Source organism: Scyliorhinus torazame, chromosome 8, assembly GCF_047496885.1.
Source record: "Scyliorhinus torazame isolate Kashiwa2021f chromosome 8, sScyTor2.1, whole genome shotgun sequence".
Taxonomy (NCBI): Eukaryota; Metazoa; Chordata; class Chondrichthyes; order Carcharhiniformes; family Scyliorhinidae; genus Scyliorhinus; species Scyliorhinus torazame.
Window position 1 is genome coordinate 252,524,763 of NC_092714.1, and position 13,985 is coordinate 252,538,747.

At 44.6% G+C, this 13,985-nt stretch overlaps 1 protein-coding gene across 11 annotated transcripts in view; it reads right to left on the reverse strand.

The window, feature by feature from the left end:
• Positions 1-13,985, reverse strand: part of zmynd8 (zinc finger, MYND-type containing 8) — a 155,476-nt gene that overhangs the window by 17,729 nt on the left and 123,762 nt on the right. For all 11 annotated transcript variants that reach the window (XM_072515128.1, XM_072515130.1, XM_072515126.1 and 8 more), the window contains 5 exons: positions 8,174-8,725; positions 5,304-5,672; positions 4,546-4,736; positions 1,747-1,827; positions 1,569-1,647 (listed from right to left, as the gene is read on the reverse strand). In XM_072515128.1, the coding sequence (XP_072371229.1) occupies positions 1,569-1,647; positions 1,747-1,827; positions 4,546-4,736; positions 5,304-5,672; positions 8,174-8,725 (1,272 nt within the window). The remainder of the gene's footprint in view (positions 1-1,568; positions 1,648-1,746; positions 1,828-4,545; positions 4,737-5,303; positions 5,673-8,173; positions 8,726-13,985) is intronic.

The window sequence follows — 13,985 nt, forward strand, 5'->3', positions numbered from 1 at the left end:
CCCATTACAGTTCATGACTAGAGGCGTTTCTGGACAAATACTACTCCTGAACAAGTTCTGACTTTAATGTAAGAATACCAAGTGAACAGATACCTCCATTTATATCTGGGAAGTACACAATGTTTCAGCAGAAGTATAAAGACGCCACACAACTTGTGATAATAACAGTTGCAGCTCTACACAAAGATCAAGGCATGGAGTGACGCGGCTAAAGGTTACTCCCAACTACCCTTCCCAAGTACTTCTCCCAAAGGGTTGTGAATCTGTGGAATTCGCTACCCCAGATTGCGGTGGATGCAGGGACAGTGAGTAACTCTAAGGAGGAGTTAGACAGATTTTTAATTGGTGATGGTTGAAGGGTTATGGAGAACGGGCAGTACAGTGGTGTTGAGGCCAGGATGGGATCAGCCATGATCACACTGAAGGTGTTTAGGCTCGGGAGGCTATATTGCCTACTCCTGCTCCTAGGTCATGTGTTCTACGGAGAGATGCTCTGGCTCATTGTGCAATCCAGCTCTTGGTCTGTAGCATTGTAGGTAACAGATGAGGAACATATCAGCCATGATAGAATGGCGGAGCAGACTCGATGGTCCGAGTGGCCTAATTCTGCTCCTATATCTTATGAACATGTGAACTAACTCTAATTACATTTAGATGGAGACTTTTTAATGGCCTTAACTTAAAGAGTTCATGTGTCATGAGCCTGGGAGCCGATCTATAACATCAACTGTATCCCAGACGTCCACTTGAAATCCCTTGAACAAATTTGATTTGTTAAGCTTAAAACAACATAAACAATGAAAAATAATCTAGCTTTACAAGACTGCATCCATTATTCCCAGTTCACATGGTTACAATGATTCATAAAACAACTGGAAAGCACCTGCCTGTATCATAATACAGGAGGCGAGGAAAGAGGTTGCAGCATATTAACACCAATCTCTACATTGCAAAGTAACAGAAAGGAGATTCACACTGATTCTCGACAAAACAAGTTACTAATTTCAATGTATTTTATATGAAGGAGGTGCCTAGAGGAGGCTGAATACTTCCCAATAGAGAAGGAAAGACAATTCCTACTCCTCCTTCACCTTCTGATGGCCAGGTTGGGACAGAGACTGACAGCGTAGACCATCTGCCTGGTCCTCTCTCCCCAAGGGTGTTGCACAATGCAAAAAACAGAAAGGAAGAAAAGTCGATAGGTTTTCAACTGAGAAATGAAAACTAGGTGGTTGATCGGTGACAAGTTGAAAATCTGCCCAGGTATCTTTTTGGAGGGGAATCTTGTTCTCAAAAATAACCTCAAGTGTCAAAATAGCCTGTGATTTTCCCACCCCAAACTCACATGTGCCATTGGGGAAGGACACTAAACTGGGTCCTCAAGATTTTTCATGAGCAACAAGAGCAACCAGTTCACTTTGAGCTCCCAATTTCAGATAGCAATGCTAATAAATGCATTTCTGCATATTGCTGGCCAGGGGAATGAAGTAGGACATACAAAATACAATAATACTTTTTGGACAAGAGAAAAAGGAGCAGGCAGCACAAAACTGACTCGTGACATTTACCAAGATTATGTTTCATCTCAGCTAGTTCCTGCTGGTGCAACCACTGCAGTTTATCAATTTCAATTTTCATTCGTCGAATCTGCCAGATGACAAAATAAACAGTCAATTCACATCAGTTGGCTGATGACTTTGGACAATATTTAACAGTGAGACTTCAATTTGGACAGAAATGACTAACCTCCGCTATTGTGCTTCCAGAACTATTTCTGGAAAGATCATTGTAGATTTCAGTCATTGTTCCTTTTATTGCTTCCATCATCTAAAATGTAACAGTTGTATGGATTAATAATGAAAAGTAGGCTCTTGGATTGATACCACTTCATACTTTCTAGCCGTTCTGTACATGAAATTCTGTCTGATCACAAAATAAAGTATTGTTCATTATCTTCTGCAGTAATTTTGATTTTACGACTAATGCCATTTCTGCTCTCTTGACAACTGAGCATCATTTACCATTTGGCACCTTACAGCAGTCATTCTTGTACAAACCTGCCAGAAACAGAGACCAGCAAAGAAAACTCTGTAGCTGACCTAGACTCTTAGGATAAATTCTTCTTTTTCATGTAAAAATAAATATTTGGCACATATTTAATAAGAAGCAAAAACACGTCGACAGTGTGTGTGTGTGTGTGTGTATGTGTGTGTGAGTGAGGGAGGGAGATAGTGAAATTACTACATTTGACCTAACAATATTCCTCGAAGATGCGGTGGCTACTGTATCCTTAATAAATAACCATTTCTTACAACAGCACCCATCCAACTGAAATCACCTTATTGCTAAATTATCAATACTTTTATATCGATGACTCGTACGGAGCAGGAAATGTTTTCATTTTGCTTCGGTAGTCAACATAGAGAAGAGGCACTCATCTCATTAACATCTCAATTTAGACTGAGTATACCTTACAACTCCAACATTAATGGAAAGTCATTCTGCATCCTAACAATGCCAAAGAAATTACAAAACAGATGCACCTTAATGCAGTTTATATAATTTTAAATATAAATACTGTGGCTACAAGAGGTGGAGATTCTGTGGAGAGTAACTCACTTCCTGACTCTCCCAAAGGCACAAGTCAGGGGTGTGATGGAATACTCTCCACTTGCCTGGATGAACACAGTACCCACAACACTCAAGAATAGTGGTGGGAAACCTGTGGCCCAGGGGTCGCATGTGGCCCATCAGGGCTCTGGGTGCAGTCATGGGACATTTTGTTTGACTGTTGATCACATGTAGAATTGCCACACTCTGCTGGTTTCCATCCGTGTAGTTTTTTCCGACAGATATGACTGAAATTATATCACGTAAAGCAAGGGCAAGTGAAGTGAGGTGCATGCTGATTGCTCACAACATTGACTGTGAGAGCAGTGAGCTCCTTCGGTGTCCAATCAAATGTAAATATTTATTTTGATTTTACCACTTGAATTTGATGTCAGTTCTATTAATATATGAATGTGGGCGGCACGTGGCGCAGTGGTTAGCACTGGGACGATGGTGCTGAGGACCCAGGTTCGAATCTCAGCCCTGGGTCATTGTCCATGTGGAGTTTGCACATTCTCCCCGTGTCTGCGTGGGTTTCACCCCCACATCCCAAAGATGTGCTGGTTAGGTGGATTGACCATGTTAAATTGCCCTTTAATTGGAAAAAAAAAATTGGGTACTCTAAATTTATTTTTTAAAATTAATATATGGATGATTAAGCATTTTCTATAACTTGTTATGAAATATTTGGTGTGTATTAAATGTTTTCAATCTTATTCAAGGGTCATAGTTAGTGAACAAGCCCGATTTCATTCTTATGGCCCACTGAGATGAAGGAGGGCTACTTATGCAGCCTGCTTAGTGGCCTAAGTTGGCTATCACTGCTCAAGCTTGACATCATCTAGTGCAAAAAAAAAATTGCTTGATCAGCTCCCCAACCAGCACCTGAAACATCCACTCCCTCCACCAATGATGCACACTGGCAGCAGTGTTTACCATCTAGAAGGCACTTTGCAGCAACTTACCAAACCTACTTTGACTGCATCTTCCAAACCCATGATCTCTGTCACCCAAAAGGACAAGTGCAACAGGCGTATAGGAGCATTACCGCCTGTAGGTTTGCTTCCATGTCACCCACAACCCAGACATGGAAATATACCATCATTCTTTGACTGACACCAGATCAAAAACCTGGAACTCCTTTTCTAACAGCACTCTGAGTGTACCAAGACTAGACAGACTGCAGCAGTCACATATGCAGCTCAGCACCACCTTCCCGAGGACAAATTGGCCTCGGCATCAAATGCCGGTCTTGCCAGCAATGCACACATCCCAGGAACAAATGAAAAAAGCTTTCTTTATTCATGTTTCTTTTTACTGGGAGGGGTGGAATGAAGTGACAGAGCAGAAGACTCTGTGAAGTAAACCAAAAGTAAAGTCATTTGTAAAGCCATTGTCCCAGTTGACCATGCTTGTCCCATGCTTCCCCTTTGAGGGGGAGGGTTGTCTGATGATGATTTCATCTGAGGATCACCACACCTCAGGTGAGGGGCAAGGTTGCGAATAACTGAATAACCTCAGCCGTTACAGGAATTGAACCTGCGCTGTTAGCCTCGCTCTACGTCACAAACCAGCTGTCCAGCCAACTGAGCTAAACATGTCCAATATAAAAAGTGGTTGAAAGAAAAGGGCATAAAGAGATTTGAAAAGGGCCTAGGACTACTAATTACGTGAAGAAATTGCCCAATAAAGGGGCAATTTAGCATGGCCAACCCACTTACCCTGCACATCTTTGGGCTGTGGGGCTGAGACCCATGTAGACATGGGGAGAATGAGCAAACTCCACACGGACAGTGACCCAGGGGGCTGGGATTGAACTTGGGTCCTTGGCGCCGAGAGGCAGCAGTGCTAACCACTGCGCCACCACTTATGTTTTAATTTCTAAGAAATTCTGTGCAGTAAACCTATTCAATAAAAGTGAGTAACAAAACATACCTTGTTTGTATACTTAGTAAGATCAGCAGCAACATCAGCAGATGGAGTAGCTATAGGCAAATCGGTACTGCAGACTGAACTGGAAGGTGTGTTTATTGTTGTGCTGCCTGGCACAGATGTAGAAGAACTGCTTGTAACCAAAGTGATGGAAGATGTTGAAGTTGCAAGAGTTGCCTCTTTCTGTTGCACAGCTGCAATTAGAAAGTTAAAGTAGGTGTGAGGCTTGAATCACTGTCCTCAAATTTGATGTATTCATGCATGACTACCAAGTTATAGAATTCTAAAATCTCAACACCTATCCAAGGCACCCCTCCGGCATAAAATCAGCGTCGCCTATCTCAGATGCCACAGTAATTGTGAATGTAAAGGCTGCATTTTCACATGTGTTAGAGAAAAGTGAAAAAATAAATCATTGCTGGATGAGAAGGGAAACTGGCAGATTTCAGTGAGCTGTGCTGTGTATTGTTGACACCCCCAGCCTTTCGGGGCTTACTTTCTACCAGAGGCTGGGGATGGTACAACCAAGTCTTCTAAAGCAATGTCAATGAGCTGAGCTCCCATTGTAGATTCCTTTCAGTTTCTTAAAATGCCGGGCATCAGAGTCTGAACTGGGTTCCTGTGACCACCCTAAGACTTGATTTACCTCTCTTAATACAAAAGCAATTTTTAAATAACATTTTCAATAGTAATAAAATTACCAACATAATACCGTGCTGGAGTTTGCTAGAATTAGAGTTAGATACTCAAAATATTTATACCTTTCACAGCCAACCTGGTCTGGTATCGTGTTCCTGTGGTTTGAGACTGCTGTTGCTGAGGTGCCTGCACTTGCTGCTGCTGTCTTTGTACCTTCTGCATGTGCCATTTCTGTGAGGAGGTCTGAAACTTTGACGAGGGATTCCACACCACCGCACGCTGAACAGCTGGAACAGTTTCCTTTGGCAATAGAGGCCGTTGTTTTTTAACTGGACTATTGCTCACAGCAACAGCTGGAACTGTGGCAGTAGACACAACACTGGCAGTCGTTGTAATACTGGTTGAAGGGGTCTGGCTTGGGAGACTGGGGGCTGAAGAAGCAACCTCACCTTTTGGTTGGCTGGATACAGTTGAAGTGGGTGATGCTTTACCTATATACATAATTAGGAATATTATACTTTCCCTTCAACTGTTGAACAGGATAATCAGCAGTTTGATCCACATCCCTCTGATTATCTTTATCAAATTCTCTAAAAGGAAGGCAGGAAAGTTAGCACAAGGGGCAGTGTTTTTTTTTTTTGGCCTCCTCCCAGCCCACCAGCTATTTTATAGTGAAAATATGTACTCTTCAAAAATCCGGATTGAATTTTTTCTGAGCCGACAAGTTTTAAGACCAGTCTCAAGCCATGGCTACTGAAGTTTAAATGGGTCCAAATCAAGACTCACCAGAAAGCTCTATGTTCCTGCACCCTGAAGCAAGTTCATAGACTCAGAGAATTCCGATGTTTCCATGTGACCCATCGGGGTCTATGGTGGCTCTCTGAATGAGCTTTCCACTTAGTGCCATTTTCCTGCCTTCTCCCCCAAATCCTGCACATTCTTCCTTTTCAGGTAACAGTCCAATGCCCTTTTGAATGAATCAATTAAAGCTGCCTCCACCACACTCTCAGGCAGCGCATTCCAGACATTAACCACTCGCTGTGTGAAAAAGATTTTTCTCATGTCACTTTTACTTCTTTTACCAATTACTTTAGATCGGTGTCCTCTCATTCTCAATCCTTCCATGAGTAGGAACCATTTCTCCCTATCTGATCTGCATAGACCCCCTCATGATTTTGAATACCCCTCTCAGCCTTCAATTTTCCAAGGTAAACAATCCCAACTTCTCCAAAGTATCTACATAACTGAAGTTCCTCCCTCCTGGAGCCATTCTTCTGAATTTTTTCTGCACTCTCCAATGCTTTCACATCCTTGCTAAGTTCAGCACCCAGAACTGAACGCAATACTTCAGTTGAGAGTGAACGAGTGTCTTCTGCAAGTTCAACATACGATCCTTGTTTTTGCATCCCTTGCCCATATTAATAAACCGAAGACAGACACAATGCTTTATTAATTGCTCCCTCAACCTGTCCTGCCACCTTCATTGACTTCAGCACACCCAAGTCTCTCTGCTCCTGCATCCTATTTAGAATTGTATCATTTATATTGTTTCTCCGTACTGTTTCTACCAAAATGCATCACCTCGCGTTTCTCTGCATTGAACTTAATCCACTCATTCCACCAACTTGCCTCTGTCCTTTTGAAGTTCTGCACTAACCTCCTCACAGTTAACTGTGCTTCCAAGCTTCATAACATCTGCAAATTTTGAAACTGTGCCCTGCACTTCCTGTGGCACAGGATGTAGCGTCCCTGCCTCTGAGCCAGAAGCTTCGGGTTTAATTCCCACCCCAGGACTTGATGGCCAAAGAAGGTGCCTTCATAACACGGCCAACAAGTATGAACCTGCAAAATCCTTCCAACACGCCAATGACAGGCGATAAGAGCAGAAGATACTCCTGATCAGCCATGCCTGATGCAGAGTGACGCGCCTCAAGCTATAAGCCTCTGGCAACTGGTTCGCGACTTGTTCCAGGTAAAACTCACTTTGGAAACAGATGAAAATCTGCCTTGTGAACCACTAGGTGCAGGAAGAGAAATAACACCAAGATTTAGGTTATTAATACACATCAGGAAAAGCAAGGGTCCCAACACTGGCCCCTGGGGAACCTCACTGCAAACCTTCCTCTAGCCCCCAAAATATCCGTTAACCACGTCGCTTTGTTTTCTTTCACTCAACAAATTTCATATGCACGTTGCTAATGTCCCTTTTATTCCATGAGCTATAACTTTGCTCACAAGTCTGTGGTGCAGCACTGTATAAAATACCTTTTGGAAGTCCCTGTATATAACATCAACAGCATTACCCTCATCATCCCTTTCTGTTCCCTCTTCAAAACCAATTAGTTAAATACGATTTTCCCTTTAAGAAATCCATGCTGGCTTTCCTTTCTAAATACTAAGAGTGACACAGAGTGCTTTAGTTCAGCTGCAAAAATTAACATTTATAGCAAAAGTTCCATACTATTTTTCTGAAAGTAAATCTTTTTCACTTAGAAGTGGAAAATACTTTGAATAAGAATATACATCCTTCGTAAAGTTGTTGTATTCCTTCATTTCCACAGATTATACCATGGTAGCGAAATCTACAGCAAAAAATGTAATATATCATTGAGCCTTTCTGAAATTTCAACTATGCTCTCATTTTTTAGACGGTCTGAATACACAAAGGCCATTATTTGAAAATTTGAGATTTAAAACAAAATACACTCTTAAATCTCAATGTGTTTCCACTTTGTCAATTACGATTAAATGATCCAATTACACCTACATGCTAAAATATTTCATTTGTCATGTTACAAATGGCCATAAACAATTCTATAAACCAAATTAATTGGCTACCAAAGTGGACATTTTAAACAGGTCTCATCCATGGCATTTGAGTGTTACAAGCTACCAAAATCTAGCCTTGAGTCAGTAAACATACCATTACCGGACACCCACCAGGTAAAACAAAGTAGAACAATAAAAGGGAACAGAAGTTTAAGATACATACCTTCTGTATTTGATGCAGCTGGTGATTCCTTCAAAGTCGGTGTTGGAGTTTGATCCTTTTTGCTCTTCTCCCCTTTCTTGCCTTCTCGCACAGATTCTTTGCTTTCATCTCCCAGGTCTATAACCAGTTCATTCTCCGAATCAGAATCAGAGTCCAGTCCCAAGTGCACTGTTGGCGAGTCAGTCTCATCATTGTTCCCTAGTTTCTCCTTTGCTGCCTGATGTAGATTTTTCATTTTCTCAGCAAGTTCTTTGTCAGGGTCCCCATTTGCCTTTTCCTGGCCAGATGCCTCACTTTTACCCACAGCAGAACTTGGACTGGTTTCTTGCTTCACTTCACCAAGCGCTATTACCTGCTTCGGCTTCTTTTTCACAAAGGGTGAGACCTTCTCGCTCCTGACACCTTCCTTTTCCTCTCCCTCCTCTTGTCCATTATTTAGTTTGGGCCCTTCGTCACTGGCGTATTCACTGTCAGATGTGTCCGATTTTTCTGAATCCTCAGAGTCACTGTGTTCGGCTCCTGCATCAACATCTTCTGCAATTTCATTTATTCCTTGGGATAACAACACATCCAATTTTCATTCAGTACTAAATGAACATCTAGAATAATGTCAATCAAATTTCAGAACAAATACCTACAAACTTCAAACGCTGATCAGACAAATTACAATAAATGAATATCCCTACACAAGAGGGCACCAACTGAATGTCCTAATGTCCTTTAGAAAAGGAAGCCTGCCATCTGCATTTAAAGCCCTCTTTTCTGAATGCTGTTAAGCCTTTGTGGGATTTTTGCTTGCTTTTTCTCATATTCCTTCGGGTTTCATCAGACCCTCATGTTTCAAATGACATCTTTCCCATTTTACTTTACACATCCTTATCTGGTCTGGCTTACATGTGAATCCAGATCCACAGCATTGTGGTTGTCACTCAAGTGCCCTTTGAAATGCAGGGTACTTAGGGATGGGAAATAAATGCTGGTGCAAAATGTCCAAACTATTCGCTGGACCACAACGACACGGCGTGTACAACAAAAATGGCATGACTTTACTCTGCCTGGGAATGCTTTTGAAGAGTGTTACCATGTAAATATTGCTCATGGAATTTATTTTACTTCAAAATCTGAAAAGCAGAGTTGGTGTGAGAGGAAAAAGCAAAACGATAAATCAGGGCGTCAAATGGCGTTAAGCCATTAGAATTTGCAACAGCCATGTAAAGTGGCCAAAATCAGTTTGCCCACACAACCACCCCCCACTAAAATCCCCCCGGCCTTTCGGCTTTTGTTTAAGCACAGCACATCACAAACTTTGTGAAGTCGTTTTATTCAGTTCCAGATTCGTCTCACTGGTGTCTTTTAGAGTAGAACCAATGTTGCTATATACCAACAGACTATTGATTATAACATATCGATATTAGTGTGTACCAGCGGATGGTTGATCATCAGCTTCTAGCAATTACAACCATCATTGAATAATAATCAAAATATTTACACTGAATATAATCTAACACAGATTAATTTGCATTTGTAGATGTTTGGGGAGTATTATAATTAATCATAAGGGATATAGTTAATGGGGTAACAAATGAGATCTCAATATAGAATAGACTCTACAATTAAAATAAAGCTGAAGACTGAGGCACTCAGACCTCACACTGTACACTTCTATAAATATTTATAGGTATCATTATGGCTATTTAAAAAAAAAATTTAAACTGAACAAAGATCCACACAATGGCTGAAAATGTAACTGTCTGTGACCCCAGAACAAAACAACCACTTTGCAGTTTCGGAAATCTCACACTCCGTTATCTCTAATGAACTACAAATGATCACCTGGGAACTTCATGGCCCAACCTCAAAGGAAGCTTTATCGAAGGCCTTTTGTATTTGATAATCCAGGCTGGCCAGCAGAGACGGAATGTCTACTAAAACAATGCATGTGGTTATTCATGAAGGCCCCGCCTTCTCAATCTTGCCCCTCGCCTGAGGTGGGTGATCCTCGGGTTAAACCACCACCAGTCAGCTCTCCACCTCAAAAGGGAAAGCAGCCTATGGTCATCTGGGACTATATTTTTACTAAAACAATGGCCACTCAAACATTCCTTTTAACCCATAATGGCGAAGACATTTTCAACCTGGAATACAAAAGCCGATTTCCAAACACTAGATAAACATTCTTTGTTGCCGGATTGTGGGGAGGTAAAGTCACAGGACCTAGGCCTCTGGCTTGTGGGACAAGCAATATTGCTGAACTGGAAAACTCAGTCTGTTGTTTTAACATCTGACCCAGGTTGGACACTTGGCTCCATCTACCCTGTTTCTGTTGGAAGTTCTATAGCAGCACCTACAAGACTAGTTCATCGCTAGGCGTCTATCTCATCATGCAAAGTCAATACCAGTTTAAGGTGCTGCACAGGGCACACATGACCAGGGCTTTCCTGCGGCAAAGTGAATTCTACGTCGGTTTACAGCCTGCCGACCTCTGCAAAGGATTATTACTTTAGACTTTGATTCTGGACTCTGGAACCCACGTGAAATACCAGGTGAGATTTTTCCACCACCTTGCACCCGGCTCCGATCTGGGCACACCTGGAGCATCATGGCAGAGGACCAAAGCGGGCATCACATGCAAGTCACCCGACCCATTGGGCCTATTTACATATATGCAGCCTATTTGAGGCCGCATTCTCCCAGCGCCCGGGAGTCACTGTCCACAGCGGCGAGGTGGCAGCTGACTGGCCCACTGTGAACTTCGGGCCACAGATTGTATGGGTGTCCCCCCCGGGGCATACTCCTCGGTGCCCTCTGGCCCCAGCCAACCCATTAGCTGTATGGGTGCGCTGCAGCGCAACCATTGCCATCTTGGTGGCCGGGATGAGTTTATGTGGGGATTGTAATGTGTATATGTGGCTGCAGCTGGTCAGCCACCCGTGTGTCAATCACGTACCCGGCAAATCCGGCACCGTTTCTCATTGGAACCGATTGTGTTCCACTTGGTGCCGGTGCTAGCCCCTCCACAGTCGCTGAATCATTGCAGGTTCGGCGCCCAATTTGCTGCCAAGTCTCAGAAATGGAGAATCCCGCCCAGGGTGTGGGATTCTCCGTCAGCAGGATCCTCCATCCCTCCGGCAGCGCACCAATGCCTGCGCTTTTCCTGACATTGTCTGGCTGTGGGAACAGAGAATTCCTCTGCCGGTGCGGGGTTGGGGGGAGGAGGCCTCTGGTGATTCCATTTTTTCAGCTTTTCTGCATTAGGTTAAAGTACATGTGCTTCAGCAAGCTATTTGGTCATGGAAGGATCATACTGTTTTATCATTAGAGAAAAACACACCTACTTTTTCAGCAGTTGTCACTGGACATTATCAGGAGCAGGAACTCATAGCTGCTTTTCGCCCCAGGTGGGCTAAATGTAGCCCTGGTTCAAATCAGTTAATAGCACCAGCTGCAAACTAGAATATACATTGTCTGGGCTGCATGGCTTTATACCCTGCACTGTATTTCAAACGAGGCTGCAACATTAATGTGACTGGATGCTACACTAGAATAAGGCACACAAAGCTTATAGTAAGGCCTGTTGAGTGTTTTATTCAGCTAGCTATCAACAAACCGAAATAATCTTTGCATTATACATATTACAAATAAAATAGGCAAGAGTATGGGGCTTTTGGTGGCAGGTATGTGGTGGGAAGTCGTACACGCGGTGGCTCCCACCAGCGTATTTTCACTTTGGCCCTTTTTGCCCATTTATGAGAGATTGTTTGGGAGAAATTTATTTAGTGTTCCTTCATAAAACCGGCAAATACATGACAAAGCAGAGGGAGGCCAAGGAAACATCGTCAGATTCAGAAGTTCCTTGAGCCTCAGTGAACGGGAACATGGCGGAGGCTTCTGCTACGTCCTTGACTTCTCCGTGGCCAACTAAGACGCTGGCTAGCTTCTTTTTTTTAAAAAAAAAATGTTTATGAAAGGTTTTCATAAAATATCAATAACAAAATGAGAAAGAAAAAAGAACACAACAGGAGAAGCTTGTACCCCGAAAAGTCCCCGAATTCCCTAAGGATCCTCATTACCTCCTGCATTCCTCCCACCGGGTCCGCCACATACAGCAGCAGGTCGTCCGCATAAAGCGACACCCTATGCTCCTCCCCACCCCGCACCAACCCCCTCCAGTTCCTCGACTCTCTCAGTGCCATAGCCAGGGGTTCATTCGCCAGTGCGAAGAGCAGGAGGGACAGGGGACGCCCCTGTCTCGTCCCTCGGTGCAACCGAAAGTACTCGCACCTCCTCCTATTTGTGGCCACACTCGCCATCGGGACCTCATACAATATCTTAACCCACCTGACAAACCCCTCCCCAAACCCGAACCTCTTCAGCACCTCCCACAGGTACCCCCACTCTACCCTATCGAAGGCTTTCTCAGCGTCCATCGCCACCACTATCTCCACCTCCCCCTCCCTCGCCGGCATCATGATAACGTTCAAAAGCCTCCGCACATTCGCGTTCAACTGTCTCCCCTTCACAAACCCCGTCTGGTCTTCATGGATGATCTGCGACACACAATCCTCCATCCTCGTGGCTAAGACCTTCGCCAGCACCTTGGCATCTACATTTCGCAAGGAAATCGGTCTGTAAGACCCACATTGCAGGGGATCATTGTCCCGCTTCAGGATCAAGGAGATCAGTGCCCGGGACATCGTCAGGGGTAAAGCCCCCCCCCCCCCCCCCCCCCCCCACCCTTGCCTCATTAAAGGTCCTAACTAACAGCGGGCCCAACAGGTCCATATATTTTTTATAGAACTCGACCGGGAAACCGTCCGGCCCCGGAGCCTTCCCCGCCTGCATGCTTCCTATCCCTTTGATCAGCTCCTCCAGCATAATCGGGGCCCCCAGTCCCGCCACCAGCCCTCTTCCACCTTTGGAAACCTCAACTGGTCCAGGAAACGGCCCATCCCTCCCTCCTCCCGTGGGGGCTCGGATCGGTACAATTCCTCGTAGAAGTCCCTGAAGACCCCATTGATGCCAACCCCATTCCGCACCACGCTCCCTCCCCTGTCCTTAACTCCCCCGATCTCCCTAACTGCGTCCCGCTTCCGAAGCTGATGCGCCAGCATCCGGCTTGCCTTTTCCCCATACTCGTAGACCGCCCCCTGGGCCTTCCTCCACTGCACCTCCGCCATCCTGTTGGTCACCAGGTCGAATTTGGCCTGGAGGCTGCGCCTCTTCTTCAACAAATCTTCCTCAGGCTCTTCCGCATACCTCCTGTCTACCCTCACCATCTCCCCCACCAGCCTCTCCCTCTCCCCCCACTCCTTGTGGGCCCTAATGGAGATCAGTTCTCCCCTCACCACCGCCTTCAGTGCCTCCCATACCGTCCCCACTTGGACATCCCCGTTGTCGTTGGTCTCCAAGTACCTCTCTATACTTCCTCGGACCGCTCGCTCACCTCCTCGTCCGTCAACAGCCCCACCTCCAAGCACCACAGCGGGCGCTTGTCCCTCTCCTCCCCCATCTCCAAGTCCACCCAATGCGGGGCGTGGTCCGAAATGGCTATTGGCGAGTACTCAGTATCCTCTACTCGCGCTATCAGCGGCCTACTCAAAATGAAAAAGTCGATTCGAGAATAAGCCTTATGGACATGTGAGAAGAATGAAAATTCCCTAGCCCCCGGCCTTGCAAATCTCCAAGGGTCCACCCCTCCCATTTGGTCCATAAATCCCCTCAACACTCTAGCCGCCGCCGGCTTCCTACCCGTCCTAGACCTGGAGCGATCCAGTGCCGGATCCAACACCATGTTAAAGTCTCCCCCCATTAT